Source organism: Lates calcarifer, linkage group LG7_2 (assembly GCF_001640805.2).
Source record: "Lates calcarifer isolate ASB-BC8 linkage group LG7_2, TLL_Latcal_v3, whole genome shotgun sequence".
Taxonomy (NCBI): domain Eukaryota; kingdom Metazoa; phylum Chordata; class Actinopteri; family Centropomidae; genus Lates; species Lates calcarifer.
In genome coordinates, this window is record NC_066854.1 from 1,929,705 (window position 1) to 1,944,997 (window position 15,293).

At 42.5% G+C, this 15,293-nt stretch overlaps 1 protein-coding gene across 6 annotated transcripts in view; it reads right to left on the reverse strand.

Moving 5' to 3' along the window:
* Positions 1-15,293, reverse strand: part of zeb2b (zinc finger E-box binding homeobox 2b) — a 90,890-nt gene that overhangs the window by 16,263 nt on the left and 59,334 nt on the right. For 3 of the 6 annotated variants that reach the window (XM_018661124.2, XM_018661122.2, XM_018661119.2), the window contains exon 3: positions 5,163-5,414. In XM_018661124.2, coding sequence (XP_018516640.1) covers positions 5,163-5,414 — 252 coding nt within the window. Of the gene's footprint in view, positions 1-5,162; positions 5,418-15,293 lie in introns of all 6 variants that reach the window. The other 3 variants (XM_018661120.2, XM_018661123.2, XM_018661116.2) reach the window with 1 other exon arrangement.

The window sequence follows — 15,293 nt, forward strand, 5'->3', positions numbered from 1 at the left end:
GGCGAAGAAAGCTTCAATCGCCAAACAGAGCGATTAAATACAACACGGAGCACATCCACCTGAGCAATCATAGAGCTCCAGCCAACACGCAGGCTGAGCTTATTACTCCCTGGCTGTGACGCCGCCACAATCCTCTGCATGCAGGATCACGCTTGTTTTATCATATGTCATTTGGTGGATGCTTTTATCCAAAGCTGCTTGGAGTATTGTAAGCGCACACATTTTTTTGATTTCCCACAACCACTGGCAGAGAGTTAGTGCATTGCTCCTAACTAAAAAGAATACAACCCGTCACCACAAATTAAGAGTTTTAGTTGCACAAACATTTCTCAGGGGCAGAGCTGCTCTGGAGGCAGAAATAACCTCATTGGTTGGGGTAAACCTCAGGTGGGTGGAGCCAAAGAATTAATGTTTTCTGGTGAGGAATGTTAAGGCTGAAGACCAATGAAAAAACAGGAGGAAGTTATTATTTCAAAGCCTTACACATATCATACTAAAGGGTATAGTTCACTGTAATCCTAAAAAGACAGAATCCCGTGTCTCGCTTCCCAATAAACACTGACGAGGAAACTAGTAATCTTTTTGATCGTTTCGCATTTATTTTCATAAAGAATGCCCTGTCATAAAAATAATCCAGCTAAAGCACAGGAGAGTTTTCAGATCTTGGTTACATACAGTATAACTGTTATTTCACCATTTCTGGCTCCACCCACCCAAGGCTGACCTCAACCATTCAGATTTTTTCTTTGTCCCACTGAAGCCCTGCCTCAGAGATGTTTGAATAAGTAACCCTCCAGGAGCACTGGTTTAAACAGAACAGGTTCTTACTGCCAATCAGGATAATGGCACCCAGTCTGTGCAGACGGGCAGATATTGTCCTGGCACAGGTGAGACAGCTGTAAATAAACAGTGGATTGACAGGCTCATAAACAAGCCCCCCTCTGACAAATTCATCCCTCCGCAGTCGACAGGAGGACACTGACTGGACAATCAGCTTAAGGAGCCCCTGGTCCCTCCTTCCTGCCTCGTTGGTAAAAATTAAATCAAGGTGCTTCCGAGAACATGGGGGCTTTGTGTTAAAAAAAAAAAAAGCAACAAAAAACCTGCATTGTGTGCCTTACACGCATCTGTTCTTGTTCTGCGGCTCCTGCAAGGACGTTACAAGTGTTGCATTGTAAGGATTTTTATTTTTTTTACCAGTCCACAGCAGGATCTGATGTATCTGACTATCCCTTGGCTATTAAACCAGGATGAGCGCCTACATTGAGAAACCTGGCTGAGATATTACAGGAAAGGTGGTGGGTGTATTGTTGACAATAATGTTATCCTGCTTACATTACTCTACACAAAAGCCAGAAGCAAAAAGAATTTTTATTTTTAGTTGGAAACAATGGGTTTAATAGTTGTGGAATGCTTTCTAAGGCTCGCAATTCAGCGTTGTCTTGAAATTAAAGATTTGGCTTCTGCGGTGAAATGATAAATACCCCTGTCAATGGCTCCAGAGAATAATGACAGACTCTTCTGGAGGGGTATGTCCTAGTTTAACTTTCCCCTTGCTAGGGCTTTTTTCCTCTTCTTTTTTTTCCTGTACATTTGATTGCACGTCTGCCAAACAGCATCAAAACCACAGGCGCAGTATGAGAAAATAAATGGGTTTTAAACAACATAAATTAAGCCATGACAAAACAAAACAGAATAAAAAAACCTTCACCACAGATTAAAATATACCCACAAGTATCAGATATCAGCATATATGAAAACCTCCCCCCTTTTGCGCTGAACATGGTCAAAACTCCCTCTCATTTCTGTGTCCTCGTAGGCACTGTGTTTGCTTTGGGTAATCAAATTTGGCTGCATACTTTTGGTCTGACGCAAGGGGATGACCAGTGGGATTTACTGGCCCTCCACTCTCCCCTATTTACCTTGGAAAACTTTTGTTATCTGTGGTCTGAAGGGAGGGACCGCTGCTTCCAGCAGGAGGTAGGCTAATACCACATACACCTCTCTGCTATGGCCTCTGGCACACAGACATGCATGCATCCATGCCAGTCCTGAACTACATTCAAATGGTACAAAGTGTCATTGTGGTGAGCTGGGTGCCTGCTCTTTCTATAGTAAGAAAAGGCACCAATGTTGCTGCTGTGGAGCTTCCTTCATACGAAGATTTTACAGGAAATTACCAATTTCACGACTTTATCTCACAGAATAGGATCTAAAATTTTCACACTGTGAAAAAAAATCTTATAAGAAATGAAAAACAAGGGGAAGAAGAGGGATTTGATTTCCTCTGGAGTCATTTATGCCACAAATATGTGCCTATTCTTGGTCATGGAAAGCGTTTTGGATGAAAGTGTCCACTAAATGCTGGAAAAGTGTGTTTTGTCAGCAGTAAATCACAGAAGACCTGAGGCGGTAAGGTACACACCTCCTTGAAGAGCGATGTTGAGGTCTGAGAGCCGTCTCTGGACCCAGGAGGAGTCCAGAATACCTTGGCCAGACCGTAATTCCACCTATTTTCATAGCAGTTCTGATGCTGTTTATTTTGAAAACATTCCTGCTTTTATGGCTGGTCACCGCAGTCACAAGCGCTTTAAAGTTCTGCCTTTGTGCATTTAGCCTCATTTATCCCGAATCTGTCACGTCTGAGTAGAGCATTTAATCGTTTCAGAATCTCAGAAATAAAGGAAGATTTTATTAAAACGGCTTTTTGGAGGCTGATGCCAGTTCTGATATTTTTAGACTAAAGTTGTCAGTGGTACATATTTTGTGTCAGCGTTCCATCCCTTCAAATTTGAGCATTTTACAGCCAAAGAATAGCCAAAGTGTTTTCCTCTGAATGTTATTCTTGGCAGGATGAAAAGCATCAGAAACACTGCACTTATTGAAAAACATGGGAAACTCCTGGATACAGTAGGTGACAAATTAATAACACAAAAACATGACAAATGCGCAAAGAAAACAAGAACCACTGTTTTATCAAAAACAGAAGGCCACATTTGGCAAAAATGTCATAAAAGAAAGATTTTGTGTTTTCAAATAATGCGTCTCCAGGATAGAGCGAATATGCTTCCACAGTCCAACGAACATGAGGAAAAAAAGTGGGATTTCTACAGCCTGTGGTTGCTGCAGCGTTAAGTCAGAAATCCTTCTGACGCCCTAGAGAAGAGTTTAAAAAGGGCAAAGGGAGAAACGCAGGTGATTTATTTGAAAATGTCTGTCAGTGATAATGATGTCATGCTTTCCAGCACATCGTGTCCAGCCTCACTGTGGGATGAAGGAATGTCAAGGACAACGCCAGACACAAGACTCTGATTGTGCCCTGGAATCAGAAGAGGCTCGGTGATAAACTTTTTTTTCTTTTGCTTTCCTTCTTACATGCCGTAGTTATGTCTCAGAAAGTCATTCAGGCTGTGCTGCTCTACAGCTAAAGACAATTGTAAAGCGGCACAGTACACAAAATAAGAGTGTGTGTGTTTGTGTTCTAGGGCGACATTTTTTGGTTTTTACTGCAATTCCCAAATGTCTTAAGAACCACAATCGGTTACACTCACTCACACTTCCAAGACCTGTGTGAAAACTCTTGATAGAGGAGTGACGACCAAATCAGTCCGAGTAGGAAGGAGGGAGGGTGCAAACTTATCTCAGGCCTAAGTTATGTGCTGAGGTATCACTGTAGACACTTAGGCACCGAGGAAGAAAAAAAAAACAGGCTGGGAAACACAGCACCCGCAAGATTGGGAAAGAGACTCCCAAACGCTCTAATGAACTTGACTTGCTCTCCGAAATATGTCAGACACTTTATCACACAAGAAGCATATTATCTGGGAATTGCAACATAGTTGAATTACAGACATTATGGCACCGCGGGTCTTTATCAAATAAACAATTACCGTATGCAACGACAGCTTGTTTATCCTTTATCTTGATTTATTTACCAAACTGTCCCCCCACCCCCACCCCCCCCCCAAGGAGCCAATATGAACTGTTATTTAGTAGAAGCAAATGTTGATACCCACTAAGTTTTTTTCATCCCTAATAAATGTGCAATTTTCCCCCATATTAAAATTTAAGACTGCTGAATGTTCCCCCGTTTTTCGGCACTGTGCACAGCTAGTTCATTAGCAGAAATGAATAGCGAAGCCTAGCTCATTTAAATGGGCTGTCTTACATGACTTCTCGCCATACTCTGTTCCTGTCACATGCTTCCAAGAATCATTGACTCTTATTATACATGTAAATGGCTATCATAAAAATAAAAATTTCATTTAAGATTGTTAATGACTTTTTGCAGCAGTCTGGCTTCCTTTAATGATTATACCCTGCCCCCTAATTAAAAGTATTTATCTTTCAAGCATCCGTGACTGGGGCCCCTGCTATCGGAGTTGCTCAACAAAAGACGATAAGTCAGTCAAGTTGGGGAAGGTATCACCTGCCTGGGATTAAGCAGCTTGTTAGGGAGGAGGTATCACATGGCATCACTCACTGTTGGAGGCTGCTGGAATATCATAAACACTGATACAGTTTGACAAAGAGCACCCTCACATGTCTTGCATCTCCTGCAGAATCTGCAGACAGAAACACTCTCACCTCCTAGTGCTTTTCATTTTCTGCAGCTCACAGGCTTTTTTGTGCGGTTATACATTACTGTAAACATTTTTTGTTGTTTGGCTCAGAGCAGGACTTTTCTCTAAGCATGAACCAAATGGTCTCTGTCACTCACAGAGAAACTGTTTATCATGTCTGTCTGCTGAGGGAGCATCTTCGGGGCTTCACCGTCAGACCTGGCTCAAGCAGTGTTTGCAAAATGCTTTGTGGGGTTTGTTTAAGTCTACTCGGGCACCAGATGGGTGGGGTTTATGGCATGAGACAACACCACGAGTGGCAGGATGTGCACACAGTCGCGATAAAGTGCCTGAGAGTCAGCTTAGTGGTAGTTTTTGTGATTGACAGATCACCTGAATCCCAAACCTCTGGTAAAGCAGGTAGAACAAAAACTAGACGTGTTCTTATGTATTTCTAAAGCCAGATCTATGAGAAATATTGAAAAATAAGCTTATTTGGGACTGTATTATTTCTAGCATTTTTTTTGGAGGCAAGAATCTTTTGACTGGTTTGACTGGAGATTAAGTCCATCTCTGCACCACCTGATTCGAGACACTCACCAGTACCATCAACTGAGGCACTCAGCATGTCATTGTCAGGCCAGATGTGCTCCACGCCGCTGTCCCGCATCTCGTCGTCCTCCTCCTCCTTGGTCAGCAGGCCGTGGCTCTCGGCGCGAGGCGAGGCCTCTGGGTTGGTGAGGCTGGCCGGGCTGCCCGTGCCGTTGATCAGGGGATCTTCCTCAGACACTGGCAGCTTGTCCTCTTCCTCGGTCTCTGAGCCTGTCTCAACCACATTCTCATAGTTGAGAGCTGTAACACAAAGAGAAACAAAGGAAAGACAAGTCTGGTCAGTAAAGGGGAGTTTGGGAGAGGACTGCAGAGAAATAATGCAGTGTACATGTTAAAAATAACTGATGCTGTGGAATCAATTTGCCAACTTTTCATGCTTAGATCTTCTGAAGCATTTCTTATTGATGTTTTATAGGAACATTTCTGAAAGTTTTGGCAGCTTTTAATGGTACTGATTAAGGAATGTAGGCACATACTGCTTTGAGACTCGCATATGGTGTCAGTGAAGTGATTAAACTCTAAACATAAATGACAGAGGAATCTGAAAAGGGATTGCAACTTGTTTTGGAAATTGAGGTGTGTTTCCAGATTAAAAAGGTCACCCCACATCACTGCTTCCTCCAAGGCGTAGGCGTTTTTTTTTTTTTTTTTTTGTGGGTTACACCCCAATTACAGCATCCGCGACTGGAATCTGTGACTGAACCACAGCGGTGGGCAGACAGCTGTCGAGGAGATGCGAGCCAAAATAGCCACTAATTTTCAGTCCTGCTCACATGCCTTGGATGCCAACGAGCTGCACCTTTCAGGAAGGCTCTGCTCTGGAGCATACCCGTCACGTTTGAGATGCTCCGCATAGCACATACAATATTACAAATGTCATTGCTATGCATACAAAAGGCTTAACCTATAGTGATTTAGATTATTCACTCTGTGTGCCCCACGGATGTCTTCACATTTGCATTGTCAGTGAACCATGAACATAAATATAAATGTTTCCTAACATATGAAAATACAGAGACGCAACAGGGCCTTGAGGCTGACTGAGTGCACACAGTGAGGGAGGTAGGCTGACATACATACCACACACGCACACACACATACACACACACACACACACACACACACACACACAAACACACTCAAAACTCCAGAGCAGCATCAGCAGGGCCCGCCTGGTTCCACAACACTCAGGTCCCAGACATATGCCTGCTTTTCTTAAAATAGACGGCCTGTAAATAAGGGCTGTGAACTCAATCAAAGGTGGCTCGCGTGCAAATTAGTCACCACCATCGGCAGGTTCTCAGACACAAGACTCAAACTTGCCGCAGCGTAAATCATGGCATAAAGGGACGTCAGAAGACTTATTGGAGGAGTGCAGATGGAGCACTGGGCGAGCCAGAAGCATGGCATGGGGGACACACCTCATTGGCAGCTTGTACAAGAATGTTCTGCGGTGAGAGCCAATCATGGGAGGGAGAGAGTTTGAGCCACCATAGTGAAGAGGTGGAGGCTTTTTTTAACGTGCTTCGGTTGAATTTATGTTTCTGAGTAATAAAAAAGGCTGCAGTAAGCCCGTAAGTCAGCAGAGTCTTTGGTGAAAATCAACACATTTATATCTATTAGCTTTGACATGCCATGTCATGTTTTAATATTTGTGCATAAATTGTGTAAAATATGCTAAATGCCTCACATTGTGATCCCATAAGGAACCAACAAGCTTAATTAAGGGCATTTTTGTGTCATAATTATAGTTACCAAGGCCTGAAAGTGTCCCTGCCTCTTGAATTTTCCCAGAATCAAGAGCGCCAACAAGATGAAGTTCATGCATGACATTTCTGAGGACATTATACATATGAAAAGATAATCCTCCCCACATCTCCTCCTAACACGTCTCCATACGATTGACTGGTCTGCACTTGCCTTCAGCGAACAACTGCACAACAGGTGCAAATTAAAATGAAAACAGGGCTTTCAAATGTGGGAGGGGAGGCAAGGGGGGAGGAGGGTGGCAGGCAGGCAGGCAAGAGTGGGGGAAGAGGAGGAGGAGGAGGGTGGGAGTGCGGTGACCTGCCTCGAATACCAATCGACGGAGGAAACAAAACCTTTTCAAGAGGTGTGATCACAAGGGTTTAGGCAAGTTCAGACTCAGTAATGCTCCTTGGAGATGACAAAAAAGGCAACCGAGGCTGGAGACCCAGGAGTGGAGAGAGACGTTAGGAATTCCTGGGTGGTCTACATCTACCTTGGTACAACTGATATTGTGCCTTTTATTGAGAAGTTATATGGATCTTTTGAAAGGGAAAAGTCCACCTGTTCAACTTCTAACATATAGATGATTCAATCACTAAAAAGTCTGTCAAATCTACAAATCTCTCATCTCAAAGTCCCTTAAAAACAATAAAAAGATCATCTTAGAATCTCTGTGCCACATCAAAACTGAGATTTTTAAAAAACTTTTCTTAGCAATGTCCCATCAGCTCTGTGTCCCCCAACTTCCAGAGGAGGGGGTAGCAGCGCAGGGCTGGTAGAACAAAAGGCCAAGAGGCTTGGGAAGCTATCAACCCGTCGCTGTGAACCTGATCTCTGGATGCAGATTCAATGATGGTGGAGCAGGGGCCGGCTGAATGAAATTATCTAAGGCTGGACAGGTTTTAAAGGGCCCATTCTTCCCCAATAAAAGGAGCGGGGGAGCTTCTTTTTGTTTAGTAACACATCCACCACAGCAACGCACACCGTTCTGACTTCTAAACTCCCACATAGGGAATGAAGGAATGCAGCATTGTGGACCTTCTGCAACAAACTTTCAGGGCATGATTGAGTAAATCTTGGAGGAGCAAAGTGGAGCTTTTATTTTATTTTTGTCACCAGTTCGAACCATTTTCTGTCTCCTGCTGTTTTTTCTGATCTCTCATGACGTCTTGTCCTCAAGTTTCTGAACAAATTTAAGCATGGGGGCGTTGAACTGTCTCTGAAAGCTGCAGTAGATGCAATCTTCTCCGAACGTCAGCTGTCTCCTCCGCATTCAACGTATACCTCCAAGAAGGCAAAATGACAGTGGGGTGCTCGTCAAGTCAAACGCGTAGTATTAACGTCAAGAAAGCCGCCATTGTTTAGGTGCCACCGTTGACAAGAGCCTCTCCCTCTCTGAGCATGAAGCATCTATTGGTATTGTGTCACGCAACAAAGTAATTCTAACCTACTAATATTTCGCAGGCAGTTATTTCGCCCCCCCCCTCACAACCTCACTCCTAATCAGTCTTTTGTGTTGCTGAGGAGAGAGAAAGACAAAGAAAAGATAATGTTTACTTCTCAAATGCCTCTCCTCTCCTCTCCTTTTCTTACCTTAAGTGTCATCCTTGACAAAAGCAATTACAGCTGACATTTTACAAACTGTTGCTACCTGTTTGAGATTGCTTTCTTCTCTCAAATTTTTTTAATCTCTCCCACCGTTTAAGGTAAATAAAGGGAGCCTCTTTGACTTGAGTTTTGCAGATAATTAAAATGACACATGTAACAGCACAATTCTTGTTTAATATTGGGTTTTAAACTATCTGACATAACCCTTTCACAGGCCTGGCATTATTCTGTCACTCAAAAAAAAGTACAGAGAGGAGAGGAATATTGTATATTGATTAGGATGGCTAAAAGCATCAGCTGTGACAGCCTGAGAGAGAACCAGAGAGCAAGGGAGAAAGTCTTATTAAAATCTCATCATTTCTTTGATGAAGATAAATAAAGAAGGAAAAAAAAACAATGGCACAGGCAATACTTCAGCGGTGACAGTTGTATTCTGCAGATACTGAGAAGCCGGTGGAATTAATTTAGTGTCGGGAAACAAACTCCAAATCTAAAATGATTGTATTTACCAGGCGTCAGGTTTGACAGTGAACGAATGGCTCCAGTGATCAAAAACGCCTTTAATGTTGGAGTCATAATCGACGCCTGCAAAAACCCAGAGATAACTCACTTCGTGTGTGCTTTTGACAACAGTTGTCGGACCACATGCTGCATTCAAAGACACCCAAAGTCAGTCAGAGGAATACGCGGCCACCAACTTATGCCTTTGATGCTGACCCCAGGCATCTGTTTGGCAAAAAACTTTTTTTTAAATGTATGGTATGTACGCAAAGAATTTCTTTCAAGCCGAGAGAGCGTGACACTAAATAAAATGTCAGAAAATGAGCTTGTGGTCACATTTGTTTTGAGTCTTTGATAGTGGAATTTACATTTAGGGCTTCTAGAGGTGAAGACAGCCTTGAAGTGCCTGGTTAAAAGTTCAAGTCACGCAAACCCACATGTATCCTTTTCTTGAACATCCAAACTTTGCCTAACTTTTTAAAGTTATGTAAAGGATTTCATTACCAACCATCATTAAAACAAATGAGAGATGTGTGCAGGTAGAATGAGTTGCATATCTAAACTGGAGAGAAAACTTTCTCCAATTTTCAATGTATTTTAACTTAAAAATCTTTCCTTCTACAGCCACGTTCTGAGGTGCTACACCTACTCTCTTCCGGGGAAAGCCATTTCACAATGCTAACAGGTATAATCACATTTATTTAACAAGTAGTTGTCCAGCGCCCAGAGGAGTCTGCACTAAAAGCCCTTCCTGCTCGAGTCTCAGAGCCAGAGAGAAAGAGAGCTCTTTGTGTTCGACAGGCCAACGGTAGAGGTGATCGCTGCGGGGAGAATGACTAACACCCACGTTCGCGCTCTCACGCTAACCCCGGCTGACTTTTTAGTCGAGTGTCGAGGCTTAGCTCCAGGTGACACGCTCGGCCTCCTACGCCAATAATGAGCCAGGACATTCTCCCTATTGGACGATAACTGCTTGCGCTCGCTCCCTGTCTCATGAATGTGAGCCAAGCAGATCACCTGGATGGCTGCGAGGGAGATGGGGAAGCAGGAACACTCTGTTAGTCAGGGTATGTGTGTGTTTGTGAGTGTGTGTGTGTGTGGGAGGGCATTAAGGTGGAAGCGAGGTCGCTGCCTTGTGGCTATGGCCAGCGGTAGCGGATTCTCATGATGACCTTTTGTCTGCCATTGTTCCTGTCTGCAACAGTTTAAGCACTTCCCCGGGTAAGTCTTACTCCTGTCTGATGGAAACCTCACACCTACAGCAAAACAGCTTTTCAGTACAGTTACCTCATTTTTACATAAACAACTAATCCTTTTACATAGTTTTAAATGGCCTTGATAACATCTTTTTTCACTGTTTTATCACTTACCGGTGGTGATATTTGTTTCTTTTTTTATCTTACTAAAAATACTGATAGCTTTTTTCTTCACTTGTAATAGAAACTAAATTTCAAATTAAGCTAAAACAGTTGAATTAAAGCTGAAATCACTTATGTGAAACTGAACCAAACTGGAAAACTTTTATAGAAAACATGAACTCTATATTCAACATAATGAATCTCAGAAAACTGACTTCCCTTCAAACAGAGTACACTAATGTTGTTCAGTAGTGAACTCAAACACAAGTCATGCCAGTCAAAAGAATAGCAGACATGTTTGGATATTTTGTGCTATCTTGTCTCAGTATAATGGTGCGATCGAGCACAAGGGGCAAATCAGGGCCAAGTCGGTGAAAGGACGGTGGCAGAGGGCAAACAAAAGCCCTGAAAAGAGACAGAGAGAGAGTGAGGGGTGAGGGCCAGGGAGGGGAGGGGGCGACTTGGGAGAGACGATGAATGGTGAAAACTCAGTGAAGTGTAAACGCAACCTGGGAGTGAGTGCGTGTGTGTTTCTGTCTGGGCAGTGTGTGTGTGCGTGTGTGTGTATGTCTACAGAGAGGGGGAAGGGTGTCGCTGAAAAGTGAAGTGAGTGTGTGTGTGTCTGAGTGATACGAGTTGTTCAATAGGTGTGCAAGAGATGCTTTTAATATTTTTTAAAGCTTTTGTTTTCAAATTAAGAGCAAATAACATAAGGTTTAACAGTAAAATACGTCTGTGTGCATCAGCATGGTGAAAACCCAGATAATTAACATCAATAAGCAAAGTAACTAAATTCTAATTTATTCCTTAATGGCAATAAAAAACTGAACTTCTATTTCAAACCAGTACAAATTGATTTTTCCTCCTCAGATCACCTGTAACACACTTTTTTCTGGTGACATATTCCTGAGATTAAATTGACTTTTTAGATTCTTGAAGACAAATATTGGTCTAAATCTACTATTTACACTTGTATGAAAAGAGGGAATAAAGTTTATTGTGCTTTTTACTTTCCTTTGCATCATTTTCTGAAATCGTGCTGTAAATATCTTCGAATGTTTTAGCAGTGTGAATGTAAAAATCTGGTCAAAAATTTTTATGATCGTTTGGGTTGATGGGGAAACTTCCAGCACGTCGGCCCGCATCCGTCAAATCGCTACTGGGTTTTGTCCATGAGGAGACCCTCGCAGCAGCACTGACTCTAATTCAATTAAAGTCCCATTTATTTGCCGAGGAGGCCCGAGCAACAGGCTGGGGAGGGAGAGGAGGCAGAGAAAGCTTCAAGGTTTGCTCAACAGCTCAGAGGTCCCACCTTTGCCCAGTCCTGCATGGATTCACCATCTGTGCCCCCTCCCCACCTCCCCTCCTCCTCCTCTTCCCCTCCTCCTCCTCCCCCAGTTCACACATGTTCCTGCCTCCAACAAATGTTCGAAGAAACCCCCCCCAATCCACCTCCTCCTCCTCGTCACACAAGCCAAAGAAGAAGAATAAAAAAGACACACAAAAGCTTCCCATGGCTGCCCTCAGGACTCCCAGGCCAGGAGAGTGGGAGGGAGAATTCAGAGAAGAAGAACAGAGGAGGGGAAAGGTTGGTAGGGAAGGGGAGAAAGGGGGGAGGAAGTGTATGTGTGTGTGTGTTGGGGGGGTTGGAGGGGGGGGTTGCAGTATATATTTTTTATTCTAGCACAGGTGAGTTTCCCCTTGCCTCCTGATGTTACCCTGACACACGTCAAGCAATGGGAAGAGGGGGGAAAAACGGTTAAAATTAGAAAATTTAATTTATTTGATAATTTCCCAGAATAATTAGAGTTAATATGGGTTAATTAATATGCAAATCTCTCAGCAGATGTTCGGCAGCGAGGCTGCGCGTGACTGAGGAAAAACAGCCCCCTTCTACTTTCTCCTGCCTGGTTTTGGCTGTCAGTTATTGGGCCGTAATTACTGTAACTAACCAAATACACACACACACTGAGGGGGAAAAAAAGAAAACGTTTGCTGGGTGAACTGCTTCCAGTTCTGGAGTCGTCGCAAGCAAAGCGGTGCTTCTCACACACATAAAGGGAGACCATTGCTAATTTCCCCTCCACTATAAAGACCCTTTTTATGCTCCAAGCTGAATGAATGCAGCGAGTACTTTAAACTATTTGAAATTTGCAGGGCTTTGTGTGTATGCCGATGTATAAATGTAAATTGTAAAGAAGAAGAACAAGCAGCAGTGGAGGCACTGTGACGAGAGCACCTGCACGTTAATATTGAGTAGAAAACATTGCTAATAAAGCAGATGTGTGGAATCTGTCTTGCCATAATAGCGGGACAGATACGTGTTTACATGTGTGTTCTCAGCTGAATCTTAATGCCGTAAACATGCATACATTAATACGAAAGAGAATAAGTAGCAAAAATAAAACATTTCACAAATAAGATGTTTTATTTAAAGAAATAGCACAAATGTTAAAATAGCTGCTGTAGAAGTTTTTGGTCACTTTAACTTCAATTTTTAGGCTTGACTTTTATTTTGATAAGTTTGCTAATGAATTCCATAAACTATTCATCTGCAACCAGCTGCAATTTGTACATTTCTATTTCTATAATTTAACCATTAATCAATTAGATGCACAGCAGAAAAAAACGACAATACTTTTTGAGCAAATTTTTGAGAAATATTTACTAGTTTTACACATTAACCAGCTTTTCAAAAGTCTGGATTTTCTGCATCGTTGTAAATTGAATCTTTGACTTTTGAAGATGTCACCTTGAGATCTGGGAGCTAACAAAAGGCAGTTTCACTGTTTTCTGACATTTAAGAGACTAAATAATTCAGTTCAGTTAATCTAAAAAATAATCACAAGGTTCATTGATAATGAAAATGATCACTAGTTGCAGCCCTAGAATGAAATATTTCTCTCCTCTTGTTTGTATTCTTGTGGGAGGAGGGAAGGGTTACCTTTAATAGAAAGATTTAATTCATGAATTCTTCCCTGGGGAGGGAGAAAAATATAAGAGCCTATCTCAGAGTGCTTGCCAGGGTTCTCCTGTGGTCAGCTCTCTCCAATAATAATGTGTTTCCGATAGCAGCGAGTGTGTGTGTGTGTGTGTGTGTGTATGCGTGTGTGCCAAAAGCTGAGACTGTTATCTAAATCGTTCCTCTTTCTCTACGGCCTAGAGTCTCTCTCTCCCTCTTTTTCTCTCTCTTCGTTTCCACCCCTCCTCCTCCTACTCCTCCTCTTGCCCAGTCTCAAAGGGACACCGTGGCTCAATGCCATGAGTCCACGCCCTGGCCTACACACACAAAAACACACACACCTACATGTAGGACGCAGCAGCAACATGCATTCATAAAAATAGATGCACATGACGAATCGGCATGCGGAACATTTTTATAAATAGAAGCACACACTCTCACACATGTAAAAAACACACGCATACCGCACACAAACAAACACCGTGTTAACACACACTCAGGTGGTGGAATCTGCTGACATGGCCTCGTATCAGGTTAGATTTTGGGGTGGAGCGGGGAGGGGGCGCCAAATTGATAGTCACAGCCTTGTGTTATCAGGTCTGAGTGTTTAATATGGAACCCTGCTTTGTGTGTGTGTCCATTTGTATGTGTGAAGGCACCATGAGAGTGCCATGTGGCCTTGCAGTACTTTGTGCACAGCGCCACTGTGATAACACATCTGCTTTAGGTTCATCTGTTTATGAATCACTCTTATCTGCCCTGGAAGTGCTTCACTGCTCCTGTGTGTGTCTTTGTGCATGTGTATGTGTGAGTGTGTGGGAGTGTGCATCTGCGTTCCTGTGCACCTCAGTGTGTGTTTCTCTGTACGCTTGTGTCATTGTGAGTATTTAGAAGGGAGGAAAACAGGGAGACGAAAAGGAACGTGATGAAGGGGGAGATCTACTTTGATCAAGGATGAAGACGGAAACAAATCACAGCAAACACCTGAATCCATTTACATTCTAAAGCAAGCTGCACCGTATAGGCCACAGTACAGTAAAGTATGAGCTGTAACAGAGACCTAGCCTTACAATCTAAACTACAAGTTTTGGAGCATGTGGAGCTGCAACACATGACTTTAAAGACACACACATATCTGGAAATAATTTGCTAAAGAGACTGATAATATTCAATTAATGTGATGTTATGTTGGTGGTATCATCTAAGAGGCAACTTTACTGCCTTTGGATTACTTCTTTGATTTTTGCTCTCAGTCCACATAAAAAGTAGAAAAATCTAATCTGGTCAAAGATGCTAAAGCTTCAAAACTTTCCAAACCTATTGCACAGCCTTAATTAGAAGATCCAAGACTGGGTATCAAACCTCAAAACTTTTAAAATACTTGATAATGTAACACTGAGGATGGAAAAATGTAGAGAACTGAAAGCATCCTCCCTTGTCTTCAGAGAGCTCACGACAGATTAAATAACACCCAGAGACAACCTAAGAAGGTACAAAAGAAGTCATATTGCAACTAAAGCTAACAATAGGTGACCAGTGAGGAACTATCAGGACAGGTGTTGTGTCACCTTCCCTCACACCTATGAGGAAACTCTTTCCCTTGTAGTACAGAGAAGCAAAATCCAGCAATTCTTCATCCCTGACGGCCCCCACGTGCCTCGTTTTAATAAAAAAGAATCTATAAAAATAAATTACTTGCACTAAGTATATGCAAATTCAAATGTAAGCAATCATTGCAAAATTAATTTTGCCAGAACTGATTAAAAGCTTTAATAAATCTATATACAGTATTGCGCCAATCTGATATTGTAAATTTATTACGCTCCCTGTAAGATTAATTAGAAAGCTACGGTAACATATTGCACTGCCAGGCCAGATTACTGTACTTTTTTGTTAATAACAGTTAAGCAGAACCTGAGCTGTAATTACCGGCTAACAGAA